Source organism: Rhipicephalus microplus, chromosome 1 (assembly GCF_043290135.1).
Source record: "Rhipicephalus microplus isolate Deutch F79 chromosome 1, USDA_Rmic, whole genome shotgun sequence".
Lineage (NCBI taxonomy): Eukaryota > Metazoa > Arthropoda > Arachnida > Ixodida > Ixodidae > Rhipicephalus > Rhipicephalus microplus.
This window is the reverse complement of record NC_134700.1, coordinates 291,333,550-291,361,241: the sequence shown is the minus strand read 5'-3', so window position 1 is coordinate 291,361,241 and position 27,692 is coordinate 291,333,550. Positions and strand designations below refer to the sequence as shown.

The window sequence follows — 27,692 nt, the reverse complement described above, 5'->3', positions numbered from 1 at the left end:
AATAGGCAACGTGTTTCTGCTAAAAAAATCACAGCATATTAACGGAGTGCATAATGATGTGTTGGGCGAAGCCTCTCTTCATCCGTCCGTCCATACATGCGTGCATCCATCCATGCGTCCGTCCGTCTGTGCGTTCATCTGTGCGTCCGTCCCTGCGTTCATTCGTGCGTCTGTCTCTGCGTCTGTCCGTGCGTCCATCCTTCCATCCATGCATCCGTCCGTGCATCTGTCTGTCTGTCCGTCCAACTGTCCGTTCATCTGTGCGTCTATCCAGTAAACACTCCAAGTACTGCCGTCTCGCATCTTTTCATCATATACTCAGCATATAGAAGTAGCGCCATCCAGCGGACATTCCACGGACTAAAAGGGATGTGGCACTCGAGCACATTCTTATGGCCTGCGCTTCGTATCCATTTCCCACCGTTCAACGCCTCTAGTTCATGGCTATATACTGGTTCACTATATTCACGGCACTGCAGTTCAACCCTCACTAAATCTCGCTAAGACCAAGGAGGTTACGCCCAGCGAGTTTAAAGTGGCAACCCTTTCTGGTCAGATAGTGCTCAAAGTGCGTCCTTTTGATGCTAGTTTTTTTTAATAAGCACCAAATGCAAGGCAACTTTTATTGAAGAGTAAGTCAGCAATACTCGTCTCTTCAGTCTATTTCATCTGAAACAACTATCTTTTTTTTATGATTACCGTACGCTGGTTTCCTCCTCAATTTCTGAAAAAGGTGCGTGCGTGCCGCTCTTCTAGCTCGGCCGTGGAGGTGGCTACCCACTACTAAGACTAATACACTACATACATCGCGGACGAACGACCGACGGCATAGGAAGCTTCATCCCCAAAATACCATCGACTCAGAATGTATAGCACTTTATGGGGGCTGCTCTGGCATAGCGATAGCCGGAGGCCTCCTGCAAAACTAGACACGTTGGAAGCAAACACTGCTCGTTTTTCTTTTCATAGGAAAGAACGGCACATCGCTCTCGCTGTTTTATTCTCTCTTGTAGTATAGAAAAATTACGTGACAGCAACGAAAGGGCTTTCGTTAAGTCCCTTCATAGGCACGGACTTACGTTGTCAGTCTTTCGGGCCCCAATTAAGCGCCCCACAGCCCTTGTATCGAAAAATACGTGCTTCTAGAATGGTTTAAGCTATGCACTGACCTCCGGGCAAGTCAATATCAAATTTTTTTCACTGCTTTAATAAGACTTGATGGTGCATGTGGTGATGCAAAAAATATAAAAATAATGAAAGCAAAATATCTGAAAGCTAAAGGTATAACTGAACAAAAATGAGTTACACCTGGGTTGTTAAGGCATAGCAAAATTAAAAATGTGTAGTGGTCTGAAGAGGATAGAGCGGAACGTTTTAGACAAAGCAACAATTATATTTTAAGCCAAAATTTTTTATTGTTTAGTATTATACCTTGCACATTCAAGCTAGTCGAAAAAAGTTGACAACGATTTATTACATGCCTTTACATAATGTCGCCACCTATGTTTGGAAAGTTGGCGTTACAAACATCCGAACTAGCTGTTTAAAAATAGCAAATCTTACTGAAACGCGCTATTAGGCTCTGATAAATATTTACACTGGCAGAAATTAGTACTTATTGGCGCCCACTTCATGCCTCGGTACACGTTTTTTTTTATTGATTCGTAAGCATTTCTAGCTCGGAATTAGCGGTGGGTTATACAAAATAACATAGTATCGTGGTGTTTATAATGTCACGCAGTAGAACGTTAGCGAGAGATAAGAATAGCACGTATTTTATGTCTCCATCGCTATACTGTTTTTAGTATTCGACTGAAGAACAGCATAAAAACTGTTTTGTTTACACAGAACTAAGCAGGCACTGATACTGCTTATTTGCGAATGACGTTCCTATCTCCTTGCTTAACTTTGACGAATAAATGTCTCCTCGTTATGACAACTTAATGCTTCGTCTTGTTTTTTACAGGTGGTTAAATAGGATGAATAAAAAATTAAACCAAAATTCGTCAAAGATAGTTTTTATGCAAAATAACAAAGCCTAGGTAAATATAGCTGAATAACCACCCCGCTGAAGAACCACGTGCACTTGTTTTCAATGAATGTTTTTTTTTTCAATTGGCGCAACATTTTTGATATTAGCTTTTTTTTTACCTTCGTGTTCGAGACCACGAAATCGATTAAGTTGCTAAGTGTTCATAGTGACAGTACTTTTAAAACAGACCACAGCTTCGCAGCGGAATTTACTTTTGAAGTGTACCTGAAAAGCTTTCGAAATTGAGCTGCGATGCAGCACAGCCATCGCCCGGAGTGCTTTTTCTTCACTTTAAGCTTCGCGACGAAATGCTTCTATATTATTCACGACTGTCGGAACAAGACCACTTAATTAAAAATAAATAGAATTCGCGAAGGCTCTTAAAAATAATTTCCTTCTTCGTTTGGGTGATGTCAATGAAGGAGATAAAGTTTGCCATGCAAATAAAAATGAAAACAAATTCGACACACACACACACACACACACACACACACACACACACACACACACACACACACACACACACACACACACACACACACACACACACACACACACACACACACACACACACACACTGCAAATGTTTTTCCAGGTTTCCAGAAAACATTTTCCCGTATTTTTTGTGCCTGGAAGAATTGAAAGCACGATTCTTTAAAATTATAACGAAAATAAAAATTAGATGGCATGAAATAGTGCTGCAATGGCGTGACAAGGAACACAACCTGTCGTTATTGTCGAAACAAAATTAATTTGTTAGGAGGGTAAAACAGAGTGAAAATACTTTTTCCCGCGGAAATAAGTCTCGAGGATGAAGATGAACAGTTTATTGCGAGGGGAGTTTTCTCGAAACAGTATGCAAGAAGAGGCATACGCTTAGCAATAACCAGTGAGAATTTATTAGAAGGCAGAGAGGTCGGCCTGAGCTAGTTCGCTCTAGCCTGCTACTTAGCAATAAAGTTTTTTCTAAGACATGAGCACTGGTGATGACGTGTTCCGGTCTTCCATCTGAAGCACCTGACTACAGTTTGTCGTGACTATCTACAGAGGATACGGCTATCCGACGTATATACTAAAGGCGTAGTCTGTCCATGCCTTTACTGTCTAATGATGGAACGCTTATTTATTCACAAACAAAAAAATCGCAGGGATATTGTTCAAACGATGCATAGTGGGATGCAGCAAACGCTTCTTTGAACTCTTGAGTGCCTCATGGGCTAAGGGGAGCAAAGAAAAAAAAAAGCACTGGTTTTTAAATGTGAAGCATTTCTTAGTGTATTTAGGTGATTTGCAGACTATCTATCTATCTATCTATCTATCTATCTATCTATCTATCTATCTATCTATCTATCTATCTATCTATCTATCTATCTATCTATCTATCTATCTATCTATCTATCTATCTATCTATCTATCTATCTATCTATCTATCTATCTATCTATCTATCTATCTATCTATCTATCTATCTATCTATCTATCTATCTATCTATCTATCTATCTATCTATCTATCTATCTATCTATCTATCTATCTATCTATCAACGACTTGACGTGCACCAAAATTAGCATTGGAGGGTAAGATGGTTTGACGAATGGGACGCACTTGTCCGGACGTAAATAATGTCACAATCCCGTCACGTACATCGTTAAAGACTTCCCGCCAGACAGTGGCACATACCAACGGCCGGGTATGTGCCGCTGGTATTCGAGTATGTGCCACAAGTGATTCACACTTAGTATCGATCCAGGAACGACGAGAATACACATGAACGATTTCGTTAACAAATACCCGACATCGATGGCGTCGACCCGACGAATGCAAAGAATAAATGTCAGGGTCCTAGCTAAAATTTAACCCAAGCATTTTGCGTGGCAATAAACATTTTACTACTGAGCTGCTCCAAGTCTCGGAACTACTTTTCAAATGGACGGTAATCTTTGTGAAAAGTCAATAGTGGTTGCAGTGCTGCCTACCCAATGTTATAAACATTACATATGTACTGCTTTGAGACAGCCGTCGTGTCAGGTTAACATCAATTGTGGTTAGTTGCCATGCGCTGAAGTTGATTTTTGTAGCAGTGTCTAGGGCAGCATTTTCGCGAGCATCAGCGCTTCATATCAGCTTGTAATGTTGCTAATATGCATGTTGTTGTTGGCATCGTTGCGCAAGTGCAAACAATCGGTTATATAAACATCTGCAACTTTTCAACATATGGTTGTGCGTGTTACGTTTGAACATATTGCCACGTTACTCTCGACAAACTTGATAAAAATGGGCTCGTTTAGTCGACTACTCAAGCAGCGGCTCAGAGAGATCGTCTTTGTCTTCTCTCACTATTCGATCTCACCCAAGCAAACCATGTGGCAATAGTCCCCTCCTTTGAAAGCATCGACTCGATGCTCGTAAATAAAAAAAATGAAGGTATACACACGCAGATATAGATAACCAAAAGAGGGAGAGTGCCACTACTCGCAGCGCAAATGAGGAAGTTTCGCCAACGCTTGCGCTAAGCGCAAAAAGAAAAGGCATAAAAACACAGGAGAACACAAACAGCAGCAGCAACGCAATGTCACGGCATGTCGTAGCACGTGAAACCACAAGGGCTACTGTGTGAAGTAGGGCTTCAGCCGAACGACATGCATGGTTTCGGGCCGAAGCTGTCGACGAGAAGACGCTGCGCCGTCCGGAAATACCTCGTAGGTAAGATCTGTGATTCGTCTAAGAACCTTGTACGGTCCAAAATAACGACTTAGGAGCTTTTCGAATAAGCCTGGTCGCCGGACAGGGATCCACACCCACACTCGGTCCCCAGGGTGGTAGGTGATATTTCGATGGCGGAGGTTGTAACGTCGTGCGTCTGCATCTTGTTGGTGACTGGTGTTTATGCGAGCTAGCTGACGAGCTTCTTCGGCGTATTGAGTGTATTGCTTAGCATCTTCAGCAAGTTCATTGCTTTGGTCGCACGGAAGCATATTATCGAGCATGGTTCGCACGTTGCGTCCGTAAACAAGTCGGAAAGGCGGAAATCGCGTTGTTTCTTGCGTTGCCGTATTATAAGCAAACGTGATGTATGGAAGAATCTCGTCCCAGGTTTTATGTTGTACGTCCACGTACATTGAAAGCATGTCCGCTATGGTCTTGTTAAGCCTCTCTGTCAGTCCATTGGATTGCGGATGATAAGCCGTTGTTTTTCGATGACTTGTGCAGCTCAGTTTAAAAATGTCCTCCATTATTCGTGCTGTAAACGACGTCACTCTGTCCGTAATCACGCATGACGGGGCACCATGCCGTAGGACGATTTGGTGCACGAAGAACTGCGCGACTTCAGAGGCCGTACCACGGGGTAACGCTTTTGTTTCAGCATAACGCGTAAGATAATCTGTCGCAACTATATTCCATTTGTTCCCAGATGACGACAAAGGGAAGGGCCCGAGAAGGTTCATTCCCACGAGGTCAAATGGTGTCCGTGGTGGTGCGATCGGCTGGAGCAGACCCGCGGGTCTCACAGGCGGAGTCTTGCGGCGCTGGTACTCACGGAAGCCTTTCACATATCGATGTACACTAGTTGATAGTCGCGGCCAGTAATACTGTTGGCGTACTCAGGCGAGAGTTCGCGAATAGCCCAAATGTCCTGATGTGGGCTCGTCGTGGCACGCAAGGAGGATTTCATCACGCATGTCGGTAGGAACAACGAGTAGGAAGGCATTGTCGCTACCACGGGCGTTTTTATTGTAAAGAATGCCTCTTCTTAGACAAAAAGAGGGCAGTTCGCGAGCAATGAGTTGAGGGACCTGAGAGTTGCGGCCTTCCAGGGAATCAATTACTGGGCGTAATTCATCGTCTGCCCGCTGCTTTGACATAAATTCGGAGTCACTAACTGCTCCGAGAAAGGCATCTTCATCTTCGGAGCCCCTGACAGCGTTCCCCACAGGTGCTCGAGAAAGCGCGTCGGCGTCTTCGTGTTTGCGCCCTGACCTGTACACAATCGTAATATCAAACTCCTGCAAACGCAAACTCCACCGTGCGAGACGACCGGATGGATCTCTGAGATTTGCCAGCCAGCAGAGCGAGTGGTGGTCAGTCACCACTTTGAAGGGACGACCGTAGAGGTAAGGCCGAAATTTGGTCGTCGCCCACACGACTGCGAGGCATTCTTTTTCTGACGTAGAATAGTTGGTCTCAGCTCGAGAAAGAGTACGACTGGCGTAAGCTATCACATGCTCAACACCGCCGTGTCGTTGTACAAGGACAGCGCCAAGTCCGACGTTGCTGGCATCTGTACGAATTTCTGTAGCAGCGTCCTCATCAAAATGGGCAAGAACAGGGGCTGTTTGCATTCTCTGTCGTAACTCTGTGAACGCTGTATCTTGTTCTGCGCCCCAAGTAAAAGGTACGTCATCTCGGGTGAGTCGCGTAAGAGGTTCAGCTATCTTAGAGAAGTTGGCGATAAATCGGCGATAATACGCGCACAAGCCGAGGAAACGGCGTACTGCTCTTTTATCTGATGGAACAGGGAAGGCGGCGACAGCAGCAGTTTTGTCTGGATCAGGTCGCACTCCATCCGCACTAATGACATGTCCCAGATATTTCAGCTCTTCATAGCCGAAATGGCATTTTTGGGGTTTCAGTGTGAGTTCAGCTGTGCGAATGGCTTCCAGAACCTTTCTCAGACGCTTCAGATGTTCTTCAAAGCTCTCGGAAAAGATGACCACATCATCAAGGTAGACAAGGCAGCTTTGCCACTTCAAGCCAGCGAGAACTGTGTCCATCATCTTCTGAAAAGTGGCTGGTGCAGAACAGAGGCCGAAGGGAAGAACTCGGAATTCGTAAAGTCCGTCTGTAGTCGCAAACGCGGTTTTTTCTCGGTCTCGTTCATCCACTTCAATTTGCCAATAGCCACACTTTAGATCGATGGACGAAAAATACTTCGCACGTCGTAATCTGTCGAGGGAGTCGTCGACCCGTGGAAGCGGGTACACGTCCTTTTTTGTGACGCTATTAAGCTTCCTGTAGTCAATACAGAATCGCAGCGTTCCGTCTTTTTTTTTCACTAGAACGACTGGGGAGGACCAAGCGCTGCTGCATGGTTGAATAATCCCGTCATCGAGCATCTCTTTTACTTGTGTCTGAATAGCCTCACGTTCTTTGGCAGAAACGCGATAAGGCTGCTGCCGGATGGGGCGGACGTCATCGTCGGTAATAATTCGATGCTTCGTGAGGTGTGTTTGGCGGACTTTAGAAGAAGAGGCGAAGCAAGATCTAAACTCCCTTAAAAGGTCGTGAAGTGCAGCCTTTCTCTCGTCTGACAGCGTCGAATTAATGTCGATGTGGTCTAGAAATTCCTCATCCGCATGCGTTTCCTCGGACGCGAAGCACTCCGTGACGTCGGCAACAGGTTCTTCATAAGCTAGGGTGGTTCCGTGGAAAAGATGCCGGTGCTCGTAATTGAAGTTCGTAGCTAGTATCGTTGACTGTCCGTCACGGACGCGCACAGCACTTCGGGCGGCGCATACACCTTGGAGCAGCAGAAGTGATAAGTTGCTTTCAGCCACCACGTCGCCGTCTTGGAAGTCTTCACAAGTGACTTCGATGGGAACAGTTGCTCGAGGTGGCAGCGTCACACTGTCGTCAGCAACACGCAGCGCAAGTCTACGGCAGTTATCAGCGTCTCGATCTGTTGCGCCTTGAGTCGAGAAGGTAACGATGCGCTCACGGAGATTTATGATGGCACCGTATTCCCGAAGGAAGTCCATGCCGATAATCAGCTGACGCGAACAGTCGCGAAGAACGAGGCAGCTGAGCACAAACGTTGACGCACGAATTTTCACTCTTGCGGTACAGCGACCCAGCGGTGTTACAACGTGTCCTCCAGCTGTTCGAATTCGCGTTCCATTCCACGGCGTGATCACTTTCCTGAGATCTTTCGCTAGCCTCCCGCTGATGATCGAATAGTCTGCACCAGTGTCTACTACTGCACTGACCTGAAGACCGTCAACCAGCATAGGTATGTCGAGTGACACGCGGTCACTAGATTCATATACGGATGTCGGCGTTTCTTCGGTACCGCGATTATTCTCTGACGAAATGCCTTCGACGTTGCGTGCAAGCGTCGATGGGAGGTCTTCCGCACTTTGAGTCCCAGCGACCTTGCCCCCGAAGGCCGCTGCCTTCAGTTTTCCCGACGAGGGCTCGGGGAGCGTTCCCGCGCCGTCACCCCGAAACGTGGCCCAGTGGCTGCGGGTCTCCTCGGAGATGGTGACCGCGATTGCCGTCGTGTAAAGGGTGCACGCTGTTGCGCGAGATACTCTTCGATGTCCCTTGGCCTTTGACCAATTCGGGGACGAGGGGAATTGACGGAAAATCCGCGCAGTCCAAGTTGCCGGTATGGGCATTCGCGGTAAATGTGACCAGCCTCACCGCAATGATAGCAGAGGAGTCGTCTGTCTGGCGTACGCCAGAGATCAGACTTGCGCGTTGGTGCACGGCGACTATCGATGTCCAAATCAGCGTGCGCTGACTGAATCGCGACTGACGGCATCATTGTCTGGATCGGAACGTATGGCATTGTCTGGATCGGGACTTGCGGCACTGTCTGGATCGGGACGTGCGGCACTGGCTGGATCGGAACTCCTTGACACGAAAGAGGAGTGGCAGATCGCAAGGCTTCCGCGTACGTACGACGGCGACTGTCAGTAGACACAGGAGCCGTTTGCGGATCAACCGACTTGGGCGGAAAACGATGGGCGTGCAGCACCTGCTGGACCTCGTCGCGGATGACACTGGTGATAGAACCAACATCGATTTGCCTTGTCCCGTACATCTTTTCCATTTCTTCCCGGACGACAGATCGAATGATCTCGCGAATCCATTCGGGGCTCTTGCTCCCAGGGGTGGCGAAAATTTCGGGAGTTGAGGCAGCATTCACTTGACGGTCAAACTGGGCAGACCGTTGGTGCAGTACTCGCTCCATTGTTGCCGCTTCAGTGAGGAACTCAGCAACACTTTTGGGGGGACTGCGCACCAAACCAGCAAAAAGTTGTTCCTTCACACCATGCATGAGGTGGCGCAACTTTTTTCTTCTGCCATTGCAGGATCCGCTCGCTTGAAAAGCCGTGTCATGTCCTCGACGTACATCGAGACGGTCTCGTTGGGCATCTGGATGCGTGATTGTAGTGCACGCTCCGCCCGTTCGCGGCGGTCGGGACTCTTGTAGGTCTCCAGGAGGCGACGCTGGAACTCGCGCCAAGATGTCAGAACATCATCCCTATTCAAAAACCACGTCTTGGCACCGTCTTTTAGGCAAGTGTACACGTTCCGGAGCTTCGCGGCATCATCCCAGTAATTTATCGCTGCGACACGTTCGAACTCACTCAGCCAGTCGTCAACATTTTCATGCTGCTCTCCGTGAAAGGGGCTAGGCATCAGCGGGTTCTGGACGGTGCAGTAGATCGGCGTGGAAGGTGTCGGAGCTTGCATGGGATCTTGTATTGAAGTCATAGTCGCTGCGTCAGTGGTTGGTGTCTCAGGCGATAGGCCTCGTTGGCGGCGGCTTACTCTATGAACAGGGGTGTCCACGGGTGCAGGACTTGTGTTCCGGCTGCTGGACGGGGTCTTGGGCATCGGGTGGATTGTGAGACGTTGTACCCAGCAACTCCACCAGTCTTGTCACGTTACTCTCGACAAACTTGATAAAAATGGGCTCGTTTAGTCGACTACTCAAGCAGCGGCTCAGAGAGATCGTCTTTGTCTTCTCTCACTCTTCGATCTCACCCAAGCAAACCATGTGGCAATATATTTAGTGTCATTTAATGACGTGTCGCTCAAGAAAAAAATTGCAACACTGCCACCTTTCCCCCGCATGCTTCGCATAACGTCGATTCCCCGGTACATGGGATCTCCCGAAGTTTTCATCAGTATCTATTTTTTAGGCAATAGAGGAAATGTATTACTTTAAGCGTGTGATTTGGTAATTATGGATGCTTAAGCGACAGCGAGGGGACCGTGTAAACGAAAATATAAATTTAAAAAAAACATAATGGAAAGATTGAGTCTTGTATTGTGCATTGACAGTACAAGTTGTTGACCAAGATTCACGGCGATTTCAAGTTTGAAAAACGAACAAACAATAAAAACCAAGAAGCAGTATTTAGCTAAAGCGTACTTAAGATATTGCATCGGTACATGGTCTTACTGTATATATACACGATTTCGGCGATTATTACTAGGACGTGGACGTGGCTTGTTCAAACATGAAAAAAAAAATCGAGCGTTTGTTTGTTGCTATTTCGATGCCATTGCAAAGAAAGGTGCTTTCACATTAACCGGTACGTTGTCCCTTCAAGCGTAACTGTTTACTACATATTACGGTAAACAAGGCTACGAAAGTGCAAGAATACGAAAACGCACAATGCTGAGACGTGAATAAACATCCACTTCACACAGTCCACCTTAACGGGAATACTTCACGGACCAAGACCGTGCTTCTCGATCTTCCTCTTTCCCACGCGATCCTAGCGGGTTGTGCAGTACTACAGCATCTCGTCGCCCAAGAGCCGCTTTGCAGTCCTCAACCAGCACCACTCGTACTTTGTGCTGGCCGACAACGGCACGACGGGAAAGTACGGCGCCGAGATTGGCCTCAGGAAGCGCCTCGAGAAGCACATCTCCAGGCAGAGGTTCTACCACCGTGAGTCTCTATTGATTCTCTTTGAATTCCCGAATACCTAGATATCTACGGCTAAAAATACTGAAAGAAGCGAAATAAACCCGGGACGTGATCACAATATTCAATCTGTGTACGTATAAAGCATTCAGGGACAAGTATACCTTCTCGTATGTCCTGTGAAAGAAGCAGTTAGAGAGAAGTTTCGTAAAAGAGGAATATTGTCATTAACGTGGTTGCTTGGGCGAGTTGGTACGACCTGATTCACGTAAGAAACAGCGCCAATAACGAGGGACAAGAGAAAGAAGGAGACAGACAGTGCCGCTGTCTGTTGCCTTCTTTCTCTTGTCCCTCGTTATTAACGCTGTTTTTTATGTGAATATTGTCATATAAGGTTGAGTGAGACAAAATATTTTGATACTTTGTAATGCACAAATTTACTATTCATGGGACATATAACTGCACGCTAAAAAAGTTACCGAGAGAATTTATTGCCTTGATCAGTGTTCGAATACGATGTGACAATCCTGTGAGACCGCCAAAGCCAACTGAATGCAGGAACAGCGCAACCTATAGAAGTAGTTACTTCGTAACTACGGAAGCGAAAAAACAAGGACAGAAAAGAGCGCTCTTTTCTGTCCTTGTTTTTTCGCTTCCATAGTTACGAAGTAACTACTTCTAGGTTGCGCTGTTCCTGAATTCAGTTATGTCCTACCAACTTGCCCAAGCTTCCACGCCAAAGCCAAGTGAGGCCACTAAAGCTTTTTGTGAGTTTATAACACTTCTTTCCGCTCGGAAGGTTGATGTCGCGCCTTGTTTATCTGACGTAGGCTCTAGCGTGCAGTGGTGCGGCATTCCCGTGGTGTGCGTGATTGTCGAAGGCGGTCTGAACACGGTGCGCACTGTGTTGGAATACGTGACCGACCTGCCTCCAGTGCCTGTGGTCGTCTGCGATGGATCGGGACGGGCCGCCGACCTCATCGCGTTCGCGCATCGATACATACCCGACGACGAGTAAGTAAAATTAAAAGGCACGCCTGTGCTGCGTCTAGGTCAATTTGGATGTGATGCAGTGAGCACGCAATCTTTACAGGGACACTGAAGTGAAACAATCAAATGGCTTAGATCGATAAATTGCACACAACCGACTATAACGTCGGTAATTTTACCGGCACAGGTTTATTAACAGAGCAAATACTAAAGGCCGAATTTCCGTTTTTAAATATCGCGCCGAAATTTCCCCGCGTGACGTTACGAATTTCAAATTGCAGCTTTAGTATTTAGACGACATATTCTCAATTAAAAATTCTAAAACCTGGTATGTCAAGTCTGTGGCCCTTTCAGAAGGCCACGTAACACACTTTTAATGATAGGAAATTACGTAGGACCTCGCAGACACCATAAATTTATGACGTCACCGTGTTTGGTGTGGGAATTTCGAGGTGGCGTTGCCACCCTCAACATCTTTTGGGATGTGTTCTCGTTTTCCGTTCGTCTGCTCACGGCAGGCGTCGTGATTTCAGAATTGGAAAAAAATTAAACAATATTACAAAAATAAAACAATCGTTTTTATTTTAGTATCTTCAAAAAAAACAGCATTATATCATCTACCGCGTTGTAATCACTTCTTAATGACTTCTGAAAGTGTCATAAAGGGAAGGTAGGCGCTCGAGTGAGGTAGCTGATTAGGTGCACTGTTATTGGTGTTGTCGTTCTTTGGCATTCTGGTGGACTGCATTTTTTACTGTTTTTTAGTTGCCTGTCGTATTACCAGCTACATTGGCGTGGCAGACTGAGGCGTGTTATTCTATTTTTACATGCCGTATGGGAGCGAAGAAGAGGAATATAGGATAGAAAAGTATGGCGTCTCACCCCTCACTTTACGCTGAAAATAAAAATATCGCTTTGCACACAATGTACCTGCCATATGCACCCTATGAACATTTCTGAGAGTGGAATATAAAAGAAGAACATGCTTTGGCTCAGATTTCGTCATCAATGTCTTCGCAAACGTGTACCCTTTCTTTATGTTTCCCTTCCGAGCATCCCTAAAGGCTACGAGCCACACGTGAGCAAATGCCGCATTTTTGTCGCAGGAGCAAGTTGCCCGAAGGTTTCCGCGAGCAACTCGTCACCACCATCCAGAAGACATTCCAGATACATCAAGAGCAGGCCGAGCAAGTCTACGTGGAACTCCTGCAGTCCATCAAGAAGAAAGACCTTGTACGTGTACACTCGCGGCAGCGAGTGCGGGAGAGAGCTATTCCGACGGCCCTCGCATACTTGCACTCTATACTCTAAGCTTCTCGTTAATTTCATTTGTTGCTGTTGTTGTTTCGGCTGCATTGCTGGTTGTCGACGTCCACCTACCACACACGTGCCTTTCACGGTTTATTTTCTCGGTCGGCACGCCGGAATGACGTATTTCACCGGTGACAGTCTCCAGTCCGCGTTTTCTTACGTACAGTATGTTGCCTTCTCCTTCGAGACAACGAAAATGCAGGCATAAAAAAAAAAACTTGTGCGTGAGCAATGAGCCACGTCAAAAAGTGGAAGCTACTGAATAAAAAAAGAAAAAGACGCAAAAAAGTGACTTGCATAGGGCAAAAAAGTATAGAAGTACCTACAGGTAAACTCTAAATTTTTTTTTTACGGGGACAAAGCCCAAGAGAGAGACGAAGGCAATAAGTTTTACTCTTGGAGTTTTCAAGTCCTTCTTGACGGTAAATAATTTTGTGATAAGATAATGAAAAGGATAACTACAAGCGCCCGTTAATCAAACAAAGCCACAAGAAAATGATGATGATTATGAGGGATCCACAGACTCCCTCGTCTATTCAACTAGCTGACCCCACTTCCACGTCTATAAGAATGATGGGAGAACGTGCAGTAGTTGTTTAGCAGGTCATGTGTCACACGGTAATTAGAAGACGTGAGTTAGATTTCCCGCGCCCATCGCATTACAATTGAGGCGAGATGCAAGAATTCTCGTGTGCTAAATTTAGCCAAAATTAATCTGCAGGCGCGTACTGCGGCCTTCACCCTAATCATACTTTTTCATGGCCAGGTATGATTAAGACAGGGAAGTTTATTGCAAACTGGTAACAACATTTCAGGCGAGTACAGCTGTCAGGTGTAACAAAACCACTTCAGTGGCGTGTAAAAACAAGAGAACATAGACATGATGTAACACACAGTACTTCAATATTCTCACAGATTACGAATAACTCAAGAAAACAAAGAGAAAAAGAAACGCAGAAAGCTCAGTTTTGCATAAAAATTGTTTTGAATTTGTTTATTTCATTCAACATTTCTATAACCGTCGTGCCATTCATTTTCGTTCTTTTCTGTTTCTCCCTTTCTTTTTAATGCACAGATAACGGTCTTCCGCATGGGAGAAGGCCCCTGCAAGGAACTTGACCAGGCAGTCCTGTCGGCTCTGCTCAAAGGCAAGCGAATGATGCTTCGTACGAATATACGAATTGAAAAATGAAAAAAAAAACGGTTGATTTTCTTAGGGCGCACTTACAGAGACTTGAAATGGACGTTTCTCAATTCGCGCGAACTAATTTATCAACAAAAACATTGAGTAGAAGCGCATACTGATCGATTGCCCAAGCTTTGACATTTTCAAACAGGCAGTGGGTTCACGGACGAAGGTTTTAGTGAAACTGAAAAGTACTTAAACAGATCGGATAAATCAATTTTGGCTCAAATTTTCATAACCTAATTTCAATTTAGCTTAGTGGAAAACGTTATTACAGGATAAGAAAAGAATACTTCATTTTTAGTGAGCCGTCCAAACTGCAACGTCGTGCGTCAGTGCACTTCACAGCTTTCAAGATATCCTAATTCGGTTGGACTGTAGCTTCTCAAGTTCAGTAATTGTTTTTGAAGAATGGAGGGCAGCTTTGTTTTTTGTCAGCGTTTTTTCCTGTTTATTGCTTTTGAATAGCCAAAGTGCTTGGCATCGAACAACGAAAAATTATTGAAAGACACATAAGAATAATTTTAAGTTGATTACTTCAGCCCGTTATTGATGTGAAGTATTAAAAAATGTGTGTGCCATTAGGTAGAGTTCATTACTTAAATGACGGTGTTTAATGTTAAGTTATTTATAACCACACACTCGCACAGAGAAAAAGCTGCCAGGCCTACGTGGAATGCGCATAACCGTCACAGCGAAAAGTGGAAAAGCAGCCTTTCTAGGCCGGTGTTCACTATGCTATTCTTGGTAATTGATATTGATTGATATGTGGGGTTTAACGTCCCAAAACCACCATATGATTATGAGAGACGCCGTAGTGGAGGGCTCCAAAAATTTCGACCACCTGGGGTTCTTTAACGTGTGCCCAAATCTGAGCACACGGGCCTACAACATTTCCGCCTGCATCGAAAATGCAGCCGCCGCAGCCGGGATTCGATCCCGCGACCTGCGGGTCAGCAGCCGAGTACCTTAGCCACTAGACCACCGCGGCGGGGCTATTCTTGGTCATTCTTCGGAGAAGCATGGTACCTGCTACACACTCGCAAAACATTTTGTGCAGATCGTTATGCAAAGGCTGACAACGATGGGAAATAAAGCCTGAAATGGGTATGCGCCACAGTTAGTAGGTGATCAAAAACAAGCCTTTGTAAAGGGTTGGAGCACTGGACGACCCACTCGTTACGCTATTCGCATTGTGTGAAGCCTCGTTGTTCTTTCAGTGTTCTAAAACGCTCAATTACTCATATTACCGCGATTACTTTTCCGACAACAAGCCTGTTTAAGGCAAGTTTGTGAACAAGTCTTAAGCACCAGCGTGGCTCAGTGGTAGATTACTGGTCTGGGAAGCAGAAATTATTTTTGCGTACGAGTTGCCCAGAAATGCGACATTCTCTGTAAGAAATTTTCTGAAAGACAGACTCAATTTTCAACCAGGAAAACAAAGCGCGTGCCCACGTGCAAAAGGATTTTAAGTTTATAAAGCTGTTTCCAATTTTATAAAACTTTGTAAATGTGAAAAAAATGACCAGTTATGTTATAACAAACGTTTTTGTTTCACTATATAAAATACTACTTTTCGTTTCTCACCTCAAAGGAGCTTAGAATGCGAATATTGAAAACTGAGCTTTGGGTGGGCAAGACAAACTCAGTCGTCGAATTTCTGTAGCTTTCTTTCCAATCCTAACAAGTTTTTGACAACCTTTCTAGCTCCTACTTTTTTTGTCGGAGCTGTTACGTACTGACGAGCACCGCCACATTTGAGGTTAATTTAAAATTGTCTCCCTGCGAGCTTCGGGTGTGTGATCGGCGGCCACTGATTGGACGTTCCAAAGAGCTGCTTGTTCTTGCGAGGTGATCACCAGATGCGAACGGTACGTCATCTTTCGAGTGCACAGCCGCAAATGGGTTTTTCTTCTCATCAAGTACGCACTGCTGCGTCGATTTATTGTTTGCAAATTGAAGCATACCGAGAGGCGAATTGTTAGTTACTGAAAGACCAGAAAGGTTGAATATTCGCTATAAGCTTAACTAAATCTTGCGTGAGACTCAATTTAGTTAGGTTAACACATGGCCTACGAGACGTGTATTGAAATTGTTCAGTGTGGCTCCAGCTTCATCAAATAACTAGATATCGAACCACCGATCCGATGCAAAAAATTTTAAAAATAAACTTAACAGGCTTGGCTATTCTAAAAATACTTTATGCCTGTCATCTTATGTTTTCGTACAGCCGTATTATTTTGCTCTTATTACCACTACACTGGTACGTGCAAGGGTTAAGTACAAAGCTCGATTATGAATATGTAATTATATGTGACATTCGCAAGTGTACAGGTTGTAAGATATGAATGATAGTTTTTACAAATACATGGTAAGCAATAAGAACTTGTTACATTGTCAATGTGGCTCTCTGGTGGAATATGGGCAGATGAAGCTACATAATGATTGATATGTAGAGTGTAACGTCTCAAAAGCACCATACTAATTTAAGAGATGTCGTAGTGAAAGGCTCTGTAAATTTCGGCCACCTGGGGTTCTTTAACGTGCAATGAAATCTGAGTACACAAGCCTACAGCATTCTCAGCTCTATCGAAAATGCAGCCGCTGCAGCGTAGATTTAATCCTGCGACCTGCGGGTCAGCAGCCGAGTATTTTACCCACTAGGCCACCACGACGGGGAATTAAACTTCATAATGAATGTTAATTTAGCTACGTGCAATACCTTGTTGAATACTATAAATATTAACATACAAAGGATCGACGTCATGTTGACATTATTAGGTTGTGTTCGGCGATACGCTACATCTGTTCTTCGTTATGTTCAGACAGCTACAAGAATTATGAAGTCTCAGCAGAATTTTAAAGGCTTCTTCCACCGACTGCTACCATAGTATCAAACCCTTTTATTTTTTCCCCCTGCTCGCTTCTTCGTGCTCACAGTTACGTGATTGGGGCTCACGAAATTCAGCTACAAATAGTGAAACGCCATGTTTCCTCAATTGATGTTTACTGGGCGTCGTTAGACTTTTTGATAGAAGTAAAATTATTGAACTTATATGAAGCAGTTTCTTCTAAAACACTTTTGCGTTGAAATAAAAAAAAAATAATTCAAGGAGCCCTTGTCGCCTGTCATTGGCGACTGCTACAGCTTTCCAGATTCTTCGTTGATGCAAAAATCTCTCTCTAGAGTTTGGGCCTAGAGTCTGGGCTTCATCAGGATGATCCTGATGAAGGCCAGACTCTAGGCCGAAACGTCGAAAATAAACCATGTTGTGACCGCTCACGCAGGATCTGCTTGACTATATATATATATATATATATATATATATATATATATATATATATATATATATATATATATATATATATATATATATATATATATATATATATATATATATATACAACTTCAAGTGTACTTTATACTATCTCGAAGAGCTGCTCTTTTCCGAGGTTGTTGTATATTACTTTCGTTTTCTGCAGATTAATTTTAAGACCCATCTTTCTGCTCTCTTTGTCTAACTCCGTAATCATGAGTTGCAATTCGTCCCCTGAGTTACTCAGCAATGCAATGTCATCGGCGAAGCGTAGGTTACTAAGGTATTCTCCATTAACTCTTATGTCTACTTAGGGCAGGTAATAACCGCTGAGCCGAACCACGAGATTGAAGTAACTGGAAGAATAAGAATGGGGTGGAGCACATTCGGCAAGCACTCTCAAATTATGACACGTAGATTGCCACTATCCCTCAAGAGAAAGGTATATAACAGCTGTATCTTGCCGGTACTTAGCTACGGAGCAGAAACCTGGAGACTTACAAAGAGGGTTCAGCTTAAATTGAGGACGACGCAGCGAGCAATGTAAAGAAAAATGGTAGGTGTAACCTTAAGAGACAAGAAGAGAGCACAGTGGATTAGGGGACAAACGGGGGTTAAGGATATCATAGTTGAAATAAAAAATAGGAAATGGACATGGGCCGGGCATGTAGCGCGTAGACAGGATAACCGTTGGTCATTAAGGGTAACTAACTGGATTCCAAAAGAAGGGAAGCGGGTTAGGGGGAGACAGAAGGTTAGGTGGGCAGATGAGATTAAGAAGTTTGCGGGTATAAATTGGCAGCAGCAAGCACAGGACCGGGTTAACTGGCGGAACATGGGAGAGGCCTTTGTCCTGCAATGGACGTAGTCAGGCCGATGATGATGATATATATATATATATATATATATATATATATATATATATATTGTAACGGATATAACAACCTCACAACCAGGACGTCCTATTTACAAGGTTTAATAAGGGCGAACTTGTGCCCAAGCCAAAAGAACTACACAGTAGCTGGGAGAAAGCAGCGAACGCTCGTCGTCCTCTTCTTCTCTTCTTTTTCCTTGGCCGCTGCTCGGTAGCAGCTCGTGCACAGGCTGGGCTGGCTCGTGCCTTCCGGCGGGCTTCATGAGTCGTAGCGATGCCGTCAGCGTTCCTCTTTTAACAACGTCTGCGTTGTACTGCGCCTTAACAATTCCTCGTGGCATTATCCCCCCTCTCAAGCGGCATCGCCCCGATGCTTGCGATGAGGCTGTTCAGTACTTTTTTTTTTTTTCTTTGTGTGTACAAGTTTGTGAAAATGAGGTTGCAGTACGTCAAGGGATTGGGGTGGCTAGGTTTGGAATCGGTCGTAGTACGGTTTCATCCGTACAATGTGTACACGCTCCGTGGGATTGCGTCGCCTCGAATGCAGGTGGCCTGCAGGCTTGACTTCGTAGACGAGGTCATTGTGTCGCTGTACTATCTCGTAGGGGCCAAAATACCGGGAAATGAGTTTTTCGGAGAGGCCTCGTCGTCGTACTGGAGTCCATATCCACACTTTGTCGCCAACGTCATATCGCGTGTCAAGTCTTCCTCGGTTGTAGCGGTCGGCATCGATGCGGTGTTGGTGGCGTATTCGGTATCTTGCTAACTGGCGGGCTTCTTCCGCTCTTTGTAGAAAGTCGTCAAGATCGGGGGGGTAGTCATCTTGGTCTATTGGTAACATAGCATCCAGTGTTGTGGTAACAGCACGACCGTAAACTAGTTCAAATGGGGTGATTTTGGTGGTCTCTTGCACAGCCGTATTGTAGGCGAAAGTGACGTATGGTAAAATTTCGTCCCACTTTTTGTGCTCGACATCCACATACATGGATATCATGTCCGCTAGAGTTCTGTTAAGGCGTTCGGTCAGGCCATTGCATTGAGGATGATATGCAGTGGTTTTCCTATGAACAGTGTGAGTCATGTTGAGCAGGCACTTCAAAAGTTGCGCCGTGAAAGCCGTTCCGCGATCTGTGATTACAACCGTTGGAGCGCCATGTCGCAGGACTATTTTGTGTACGAAGAATTGGGCCACTTCTGCTGCCGTTCCTCGTTCCAAAGAGTCTGTTTCGGCGTATCTAGTTAAATAATCAGTGGCCACAACGATCCATTTCTTGCCGAGTAAAGATGTCGGGAAGGGTCCAAGGAGGTCCATTCCAACTTGGCGGAAAGGCGCTTTCGGTGGATCTATAGGTTGTAGAAGGCCCGCTGGTTTAGAACTTGGTGTTTTTCGTCTTTGGCACTCGCGGCATGTTTTGACGTAGTGTTGCACTGAAGCTAGTAGCTTGGGCCAATAATAATGGAGACTGATCCTTGCAAGCGTTCGCGTCACACCCAAATGTCCAGATGTGGGCTCATCGTGACACGCTCGAAGTATTTCTTGTCGCATAGTTGCTGGAACGACAAGCAGGAACTTTTCGCGGTTGGGCTTGAAGTTTCTCTTGTAGAGAACGTTTCCTCGGAGGCAGAACGATGCGAGGCTTCGAGAAAATATACGGGGTACTTGTACGTCAATTCCTTGCAGGTGTTCGATAAGCGGGAGTAATTCTTTGTCTGTACGTTGGAATTCGGCTATTTGAGTGGTCTCGACAATTCCTACGAACGGAAAGTCGTCTTCTTCTGAGAGTGGTGTGTCTGTAGGAGCCCGTGACAAACAGTCGGCATCGGTATGTTTTTTGCCAGATCGGTATACCACGCTTATATCGTATTCTTGCAGTCTGAGGCTCCACCTTGCTAGTCGTCCGGATGGTTCCTTGATGTTCGCCAGCCAGCAAAGCGCATGGTGATCGCTGACTGCCTTGAATGGTCTACCATATAGGTACGGCCGAAATTTACTGATGGCCCAGATGACGGCAAGGCATTCTTTTTCCGTGGCCGAATAGTTTGTCTCTGCTTTTGTTAGAGTCCGACTGGCATAAGCTATCACTTTTTCTTCACCTTTCTGCCACTGTATTAGAACGCATCCAAGGCCGATGTTACTGGCATCTGTGTGTATTTCCGTGTCGGCTGTCTCATCAAAGTGAGAAAGAATCGGGGGGTTTTCTAACCTCTTTCTCAATTCGTTGAAGGCGCTTTGTTGCTCGTTTTGCCACTGGAAAGGCACATCTTCTCTCGTAAGTCTCGTTAAGGGTTCTGCGATCTTTGAAAAATTTCTCACAAATCGTCTATAGTACGCACATAGACCTAGAAATCTCCGTACTGACTTTTTGTCTGTTGGCACCGGAAACCTTGCGACGGCGGCCGTCTTATCAGGATCAGGGCGAACACCTTGGGCGCTGACGACATGCCCAAGAAAACGAAGCTCTTCGAAACCTAATCGGCACTTCTCTGGCTTGATTGTCAAATCTGCCGAACGGATTGCCTCTAACACTGACCGAAGGCGCTTGATGTGCTCCTCAAATGTAGCCGCGAAGATGACCACGTCGTCTAGGTACACTAGGCAACACTGCCACTTCAATCCGGAAAGCACAGTGTCCATCATGCGTTGGAACGTTGCCGGCGCACAACAGAGACCAAACGGGAGAGCCTTAAATTCATAAAGTCCGTCCGGGGTAACAAAAGCAGTCTTTTCGCGATCACGTTCATCAACCTCGATTTGCCAGTATCCACTTTTCAGATCTAGTGATGAGAAGAACTTGGCACACCGAAGTCGATCTAACGTGTCGTCGATGCGTGGAAGGGGATATACATCCCGTTTAGTCACAGCATTCAGTTTCCTGTAGTCGACACAAAACCGTAGCGTGTTATCCTTCTTCTTGACAAGCACCACGGGAGATGACCACGGGCTGTTAGAAGGCTGGATAACATCATCTTCAAGCATTTCTCGTACCTGCTTCTTGATGACTTCTCTTTCCTTAGGGGAAACACGATACGGGTGCCGGCATACCGGCCTGGTTGTCTCGTCCGTTATGATCCTGTGTTTTGTAATGCTCGTGCGCCGTACCTTTGAACTGTTGGAGAAACAGCTGCCAAATTCCCGCACGAGGTCGTATAGCTGTTGACGTTGAATCTCTGAAAGATTAGGATTTACGTATATTGTGTCGCAGGCATCAGATGGAAGTTTCACATTCGGTGACGTCGTTTCAAGACTGCATATTTCTGTCACTTCACAGAACTCATGAAGAAACGCTATTGCCGTCCCTTTTGCGATGTGCTGGAATTCGTTACCGAAATTCGTCAAGAGGATGTCTGTGCACCCGTTTCGCAGCTGGATAATCCCTCGTGCCACACAAACGCCTCTTTTCAAGAAAACATCCACGTTGCTCTCCGCCACACCCTCGTAGTCGCTGAATGTATCATTATTCACGAGGACCATTATACTGCTCCGTGGCGGTACAGTCACATCATCGTCGACGACGCGCAGTGGAGTGGTACATCGTTCATCTGATCGTGCTACCTTTAAAGCTTGCTCCGTCGAAAAGGACACGCTCGACCTCTGTAAATTGATAATCGCACCATTAGCTTGTAGGAAATCCATTCCCAGTATCACTTCCCTCGAGCACACAGGCAGGACGACAAAGTCACCGACGTAAGTGAAGCCCCGTATCATGACCCTTGCGGTACATCGGCCGGAAGGGGTTATGAGGTGACCACCTGCAGTACGTACTTGAGGTCCACCCCATTCGGTCAGAACTTTCCTGAGTCGCTTCGCTAATTCGTAACTTATCACAGAATAATCCGCACCAGTATCGATCAAAGCATTGAGCTCTAGTCCGTCAATCACCAACGGCAAGTCTGAAGTAATTTTCTCTGTACTGCACTCCTTTACCTGGAAACAGTCGTCGTTATCAGGCTCGTACCGCAGTGGAGGATCTTCATATCCCAAGTCGCCAGCGGCCTCGCCTCCACAGGTCGCCCTCTTCAGTTTCCCGGATTTGGGCTAGGCGAACGCTGCCTAGACGTGCTTGGGAAGGGACGTGGGCTAGACGAGCGGTAGCGCATAGGGGATGGTGAGCGTGGTTGATGACGACGAGGCGGGTCAAATTCCCGACGTGAGCATAGGTATTCTTCAATCTCGGAAGGTCTTTCGCCGTTTCGCGGACACGGTGCATTGATGGCGAATCCCCTAAGACCAGCTTGACGATATCGGCAGAATCGGTACAGGTGGCCAGCCTCTCCACAGTGGAAACACAAGGGCCTACGTGTGGCATCTCGCCACACATCGCTCTTCCGTGGCATCATCTCTCTCGCACGAGGTGGAGTGCGTGTTGCCTCTACGATTTCAGGCGGGCTGCGCATTGTCTGCACATAAGTACTTGGTGTCTCGATCGGCGAACAGTGCAGAGTAGGTCGCCTGAGCACCTCGGAGTACGTTACCGCCCGTCGTGTCGCTGGCACATCACTCCGCGGCTCCCGCATGGCCTGTCGAATTTCTTCTCGGACAACTTCAGCAAGAGACAGCTCGGGGGTGACATCAGGTGACTGCAGTTTCCTTAATTCCTCCCTGACAACAGACCGGACGAGCTCCCGCAATGTGTCAAGATTATCCACGACGCCTGCTGAGTAGACTCCTGCGGATGCACCGGCTACGTCGCGGTTGTACTGTCGGGCTCTCTGCTGAAGCGTCGTTTCGATGGTTGTTGCTTCCGACCGAAACTCAGCAACAGTACGGGGCGGATTGCGGATGAGTCCCGCGAACAATTCTTGCTTTACCCCGTGCATGAGGTGGCGCACCTTCTTGTCTTCCGTCATGCCAGGATCAGCTCGCTTGAAAAGGCGGGACATGTCTTCGATGTACATCGCGACAGTTTCGTTCGTTCGTTGAATCCGTGTGCGGAGAGCTGCTTCCGCCTTTTCCCGGCGATCACTGTTGGCGAACGTACTCAGTAGCTGCCGCCGAAACTCTTGCCACGACGTCAGAGATGCCTCGTGGTTTTCGTACCACACTCGTGCAGAGTCTTCCAACGCAATGTAGACGTTACGCAGCTTGCCTTCCTCGTTCCACTGATTTAGATTTCCCACTCTCTCGAAATGCTCTAACCAGTCTTCGGCGTCCTCGTATGGGTCACCATGAAACACCTTTGGAATGACCGGTTGGCTTACGATGAGTTGTGCCGGCGTAACTTGGCTCGTCATGGTGGTGGCGGCGCTTGTCTCCGTCACCGATGCCCTTGATACAGAAGGGAGTGGCCCAAATTCTGGCAACTCTCCTCGGATACGGCGGCTGACTCGTTGGTGCACCGGTGTAAGCTCCACTGGTTGCGGCTGGTCAGTGCTTGGACTTCGCTCTTGCGTGGGGCTCGGAATCATGTACCCAGCACGTCCACCAGAAAAATGTAACGGATATAACAACCTCACAACCAGGACGTCCTATTTACAAGGTTTAATAAGGGCGAACTTGTGCCCAAGCCAAAAGAACTACACAGTAGCTGGGAGAAAGCAGCGAACGCTCGTCGTCCTCTTCTTCTCTTCTTTTTCCTTGGCCGCTGCTCGGTAGCAGCTCGTGCACAGGCTGGGCTGGCTCGTGCCTTCCGGCGGGCTTCATGAGTCGTAGCGATGCCGTCAGCGTTCCTCTTTTAACAACGTCTGCGTTGTACTGCGCCTTAACAATTCCTCGTGGCAATATATATATATATATATATATATATATATATATATATATATATATATATATATATATATATACTTCAACATTTGCATACGTTAGGTCGATGTGCACACTTTGAGTATTATATAGTCCACTCAATACTAATCCCAAATATCGGTATCCTAAAAAATGGAGCACTTTCATTGCTTTTAGGTGTATACTAAGATGGCCGTTGGCGATGAAAATACTAGAATGCTATTTCAAGATGCTAATATTAGATTAATCTTGCAAGCGTGTGTGTTTCATAAATGTTTTAGAAGGCCATAGATTTGAAACCAACAAACACAGTTACAGTTTCGCTATCGGCTCGATAAAACGACATTTAAGGGGGTAGGAGCCATTCATATTCAATGTGAGGTCGAAACCTTATAAAGACAAAACAAGGCATGTGACAACAAAATACTACGTGGCTGCGGTTTGGTAGCAATACGCACGGTGACGTTCACAGCGAGCCAGTGAAGCCCGATAGTATACGTGTACTGCTAACTTTCCACAACGAGCATAATTGTATGTTCCACTTTAACGTGACCGCGTGGACTTAATTATTTTAAACAGCACTGTACATTTTTGTTTAAAACTGCTCTCTGTGAATGCAGACACAAGTTGGGAATACGTTGTTGTTGTAGTGGAGCATACGCACTAACGTGTATGCGCCTTCCAAAGAGAAGGAAAAACCCCGTGCTATGATTGCACGAGAACCTGGGCCGCCTTTTGCCAGACTTGTCGTACGGCCATTTTTCGTTGCGACATCGTTGCGACTTCTCCGGTTCAATAAACGTCATCACATTTGGTGGAGGCTGCTGAGATCCCCAAGCAGACCTGGAGCTCCGCTCTCGCAAGTTGCCCGAGAGACCACTTCAAAACATGACTGACGCAGTCGCCAACCAGCCCATCCCAGCCCAGCCAGCACCACCGGCTGTCCCGTCTACCTGCCCCGGCGCTACTCGCCAACGCGACCCACCAATCTTCAGCGGCAGTGGTGAGCAAGACGTCGAAGACTGGCTCTCCTTGTACGAACGCGTAAGCGCCAGCAACAAGTGGGACAACGACTCTAAGCTCGCCTACGTTATCTTTTACTTGGCAGACGTAGCTAAACTTTGGTTTACGAACCGCGAAACCGCCATCGCCAACTGGTCCTCCTTTAAGGCACTCGTCACTGAAGCGTTCGGCCGACCAGAGGTCCGCAAGCTCCGCGCTGACCAGCGGCTTCGCCACCGAGCCCAGCAGCCTGGCGAGACATTTACTTGTTACATAGAGGACGTGCTCGACCTCTGCAGGCGTGTGAATCCATCTATGCCCGAAGAAGAGAAAATTCGGCAGATTCTCAAGGGAATCGAGGATGGCACATTCCAGATATTGCTAGCGAAAAGCCCGAACACGGTGGCAATCCTCGTAAGCCTCTGCCAGAGCTTTGATGAATTGCGCCGTCAGCGTTCCATCGCCCGACAGAGTGTCCCACCGCCGGATTCGATCTCGGCCGTCGCACTCACAAATGCCAAGGTTTGCCAAGAAAGTCTGTCCAACCAGATCAAAGACTTCATCAGGGAGGAAGTCGCCCGACAGCTCTCCCTGCTGCCGCATAGCGACGCGCCCACCGCAAGCCTGCCTACGACACTGCAGCAGGCCATACGCACGGAAATTTGTGATGTCCTCCCTACAGTGCAGGCCCCTTACCCATGCGCTTCAGTAGCACCTAATCTCTCAGCTGTCGGCTACGCACCACCTGCACCACCTTCACCTCTCAGCTACGCAGCTGTGGTCGCGCTGCCCCCACCGCATCCAGTCGCCTTATCAGCTCCACCTCCTCCGGCCTCGCCTCCAGTTTACAGGCCCTCACCTCGCTTTTTCCGTCGACCTAATGAGTGGCGCACCCAAGACAATCGTCCTATCTGCTTCGCCTGTGGCATCGCTGGCCACATTGCACGCTTCTGCCGCCGTCGCCCCACACCGGCAAACGCATACTTCGGAACTCCTGCCTACGCGCCGCAGCAGGCCACCGCATCTGCATATGAACAGAGGCACTCAGACTCGGATCGCCGCCCATCGACTGCTCGTTTCCCATCCCCTCGTCGCCGGTCGCCATCGCCTATGCGTCGTCGACCACCTCCTGAGGAGGGAAACTAATCAGTGCAGTTCCGGAGGCAAGAACTGCAACTTGTGCGCAATTCCCAAGGCCTCCGTTTTCGCCGAAAAATGTTGTTGATGTTGATATTGAGGGAGTCGCCACATTAGCGTTAATTGATACCGGGGCCGCCGTTTCTGTGATGGACGCCAAATTTTGTCGGAAACTGAAGAAAGTGACCACATCTCTCTGTGGCATGGTGCTGTCCACGGCTAGCGCGCAACGCATTCATCCCTCGGCTCTGTGTACGGCGCGCGTCGTCATCCAAGACGTTTTGTACGTCGTGCAATTTTTTGTTCTGCCATCTTGCTCTCATGACCTTATCCTCGGTTGGGATTTCTTATCAGGTCATGAAGCTATCATTGATTGTTCCCGTGCCAAAGTGTCTCTTGTGCCAACATATGAATTTCCACCACCCGACCGGTCTCCTCGGCTCTGCAAACTCATCGCTGACGACGACATCACCTTGCCCCCGGAAGCTTCGGTCCCTGTAAGCCTTTCATGTGTGGCGCAACCTGACGCCACGGTAGTGTTTACGCCATCTCCTGTTTTTACTGAACGCAAGGGCATCGTTCTTCCATTTGCCGTTCTTACAATTGCATCTGGTTTAACCATAATGCTGGTTACCAACCACTGCAACTACCCCATTGGCTTACTTCGTGGGGAAACGTTGGGATATGTGCAACCTGTCGACCATATCGATAATATTATTCTTCCCGACGAAACGCCATGTCACATTGCCGCAATAACTCATGCGTCTGAGCCATCAAGTTTGTCAGCCTTTGACAATGCTATTGACGCAGACCTTCCCCTCTCGCATCGCCGCCAACTTGTTGCTCTCCTTAACAAGTTTCGCTCTTCTTTCGACTTTCAAGAACCTGCTTTGGGCCGCACCACGACTATCACTCATACTATTGACACCGGCTCACATTCGCCTCTGCGACAGCGTCCTTACCGCGTTTCCGCCGAAGAGCGCCGCGTCATTACGGAGCAAGTAGACGATATGCTTAAACGTGGAGTGATACAGCCTTCTCCAAGCGCTTGGTCATCACCTGTCATTCTGGTAAAGAAAAAAAGATGGCACCGTTCGATTTTGCGTGGACTATCGCCGCTTAAACAAGATTACGAAGAAAGATGTCTACCCGCTACTACGAATAGACGATGCTCTTGACTGTTTACAAGGCGCCGAGTACTTTACATCCTTGGATCTGCGTTCTGGGTATTGACAGGTGCCAATGGCTGAATGTGATCGCCCTAAAACAGCCTTTGTAACGCCAGATGGCCTATATGAGTTCAAAGTGATGCCATTTGGGCTCTGCAACGCACCTGCCACATTTGAGCGCATGATCGATACCATCTTGCGTGCCCATAAGTGGAAAACTTGCTTGTGTTACCTGGACGACATCGTAGTCTTTTCGTCTGATTTCCCTACACATCTTGTTCGCCTCCACGAG

At 46.8% G+C, this 27,692-nt stretch overlaps 1 protein-coding gene across 1 annotated transcript in view; it reads left to right on the top strand.

Annotated features, from left to right (window-relative positions):
- The window catches only part of Trpm (transient receptor potential cation channel, subfamily M), a 145,339-nt gene that overhangs the window by 97,793 nt on the left and 19,854 nt on the right, over positions 1 to 27,692 (top strand). Inside the window, exons 6-10 of the mRNA XM_075868926.1 lie at positions 10,548 to 10,708; positions 11,181 to 11,200; positions 11,526 to 11,709; positions 12,792 to 12,918; positions 14,072 to 14,144. Coding sequence (XP_075725041.1) covers positions 10,548 to 10,708; positions 11,181 to 11,200; positions 11,526 to 11,709; positions 12,792 to 12,918; positions 14,072 to 14,144 — 565 coding nt within the window. The remainder of the gene's footprint in view (positions 1 to 10,547; positions 10,709 to 11,180; positions 11,201 to 11,525; positions 11,710 to 12,791; positions 12,919 to 14,071; positions 14,145 to 27,692) is intronic.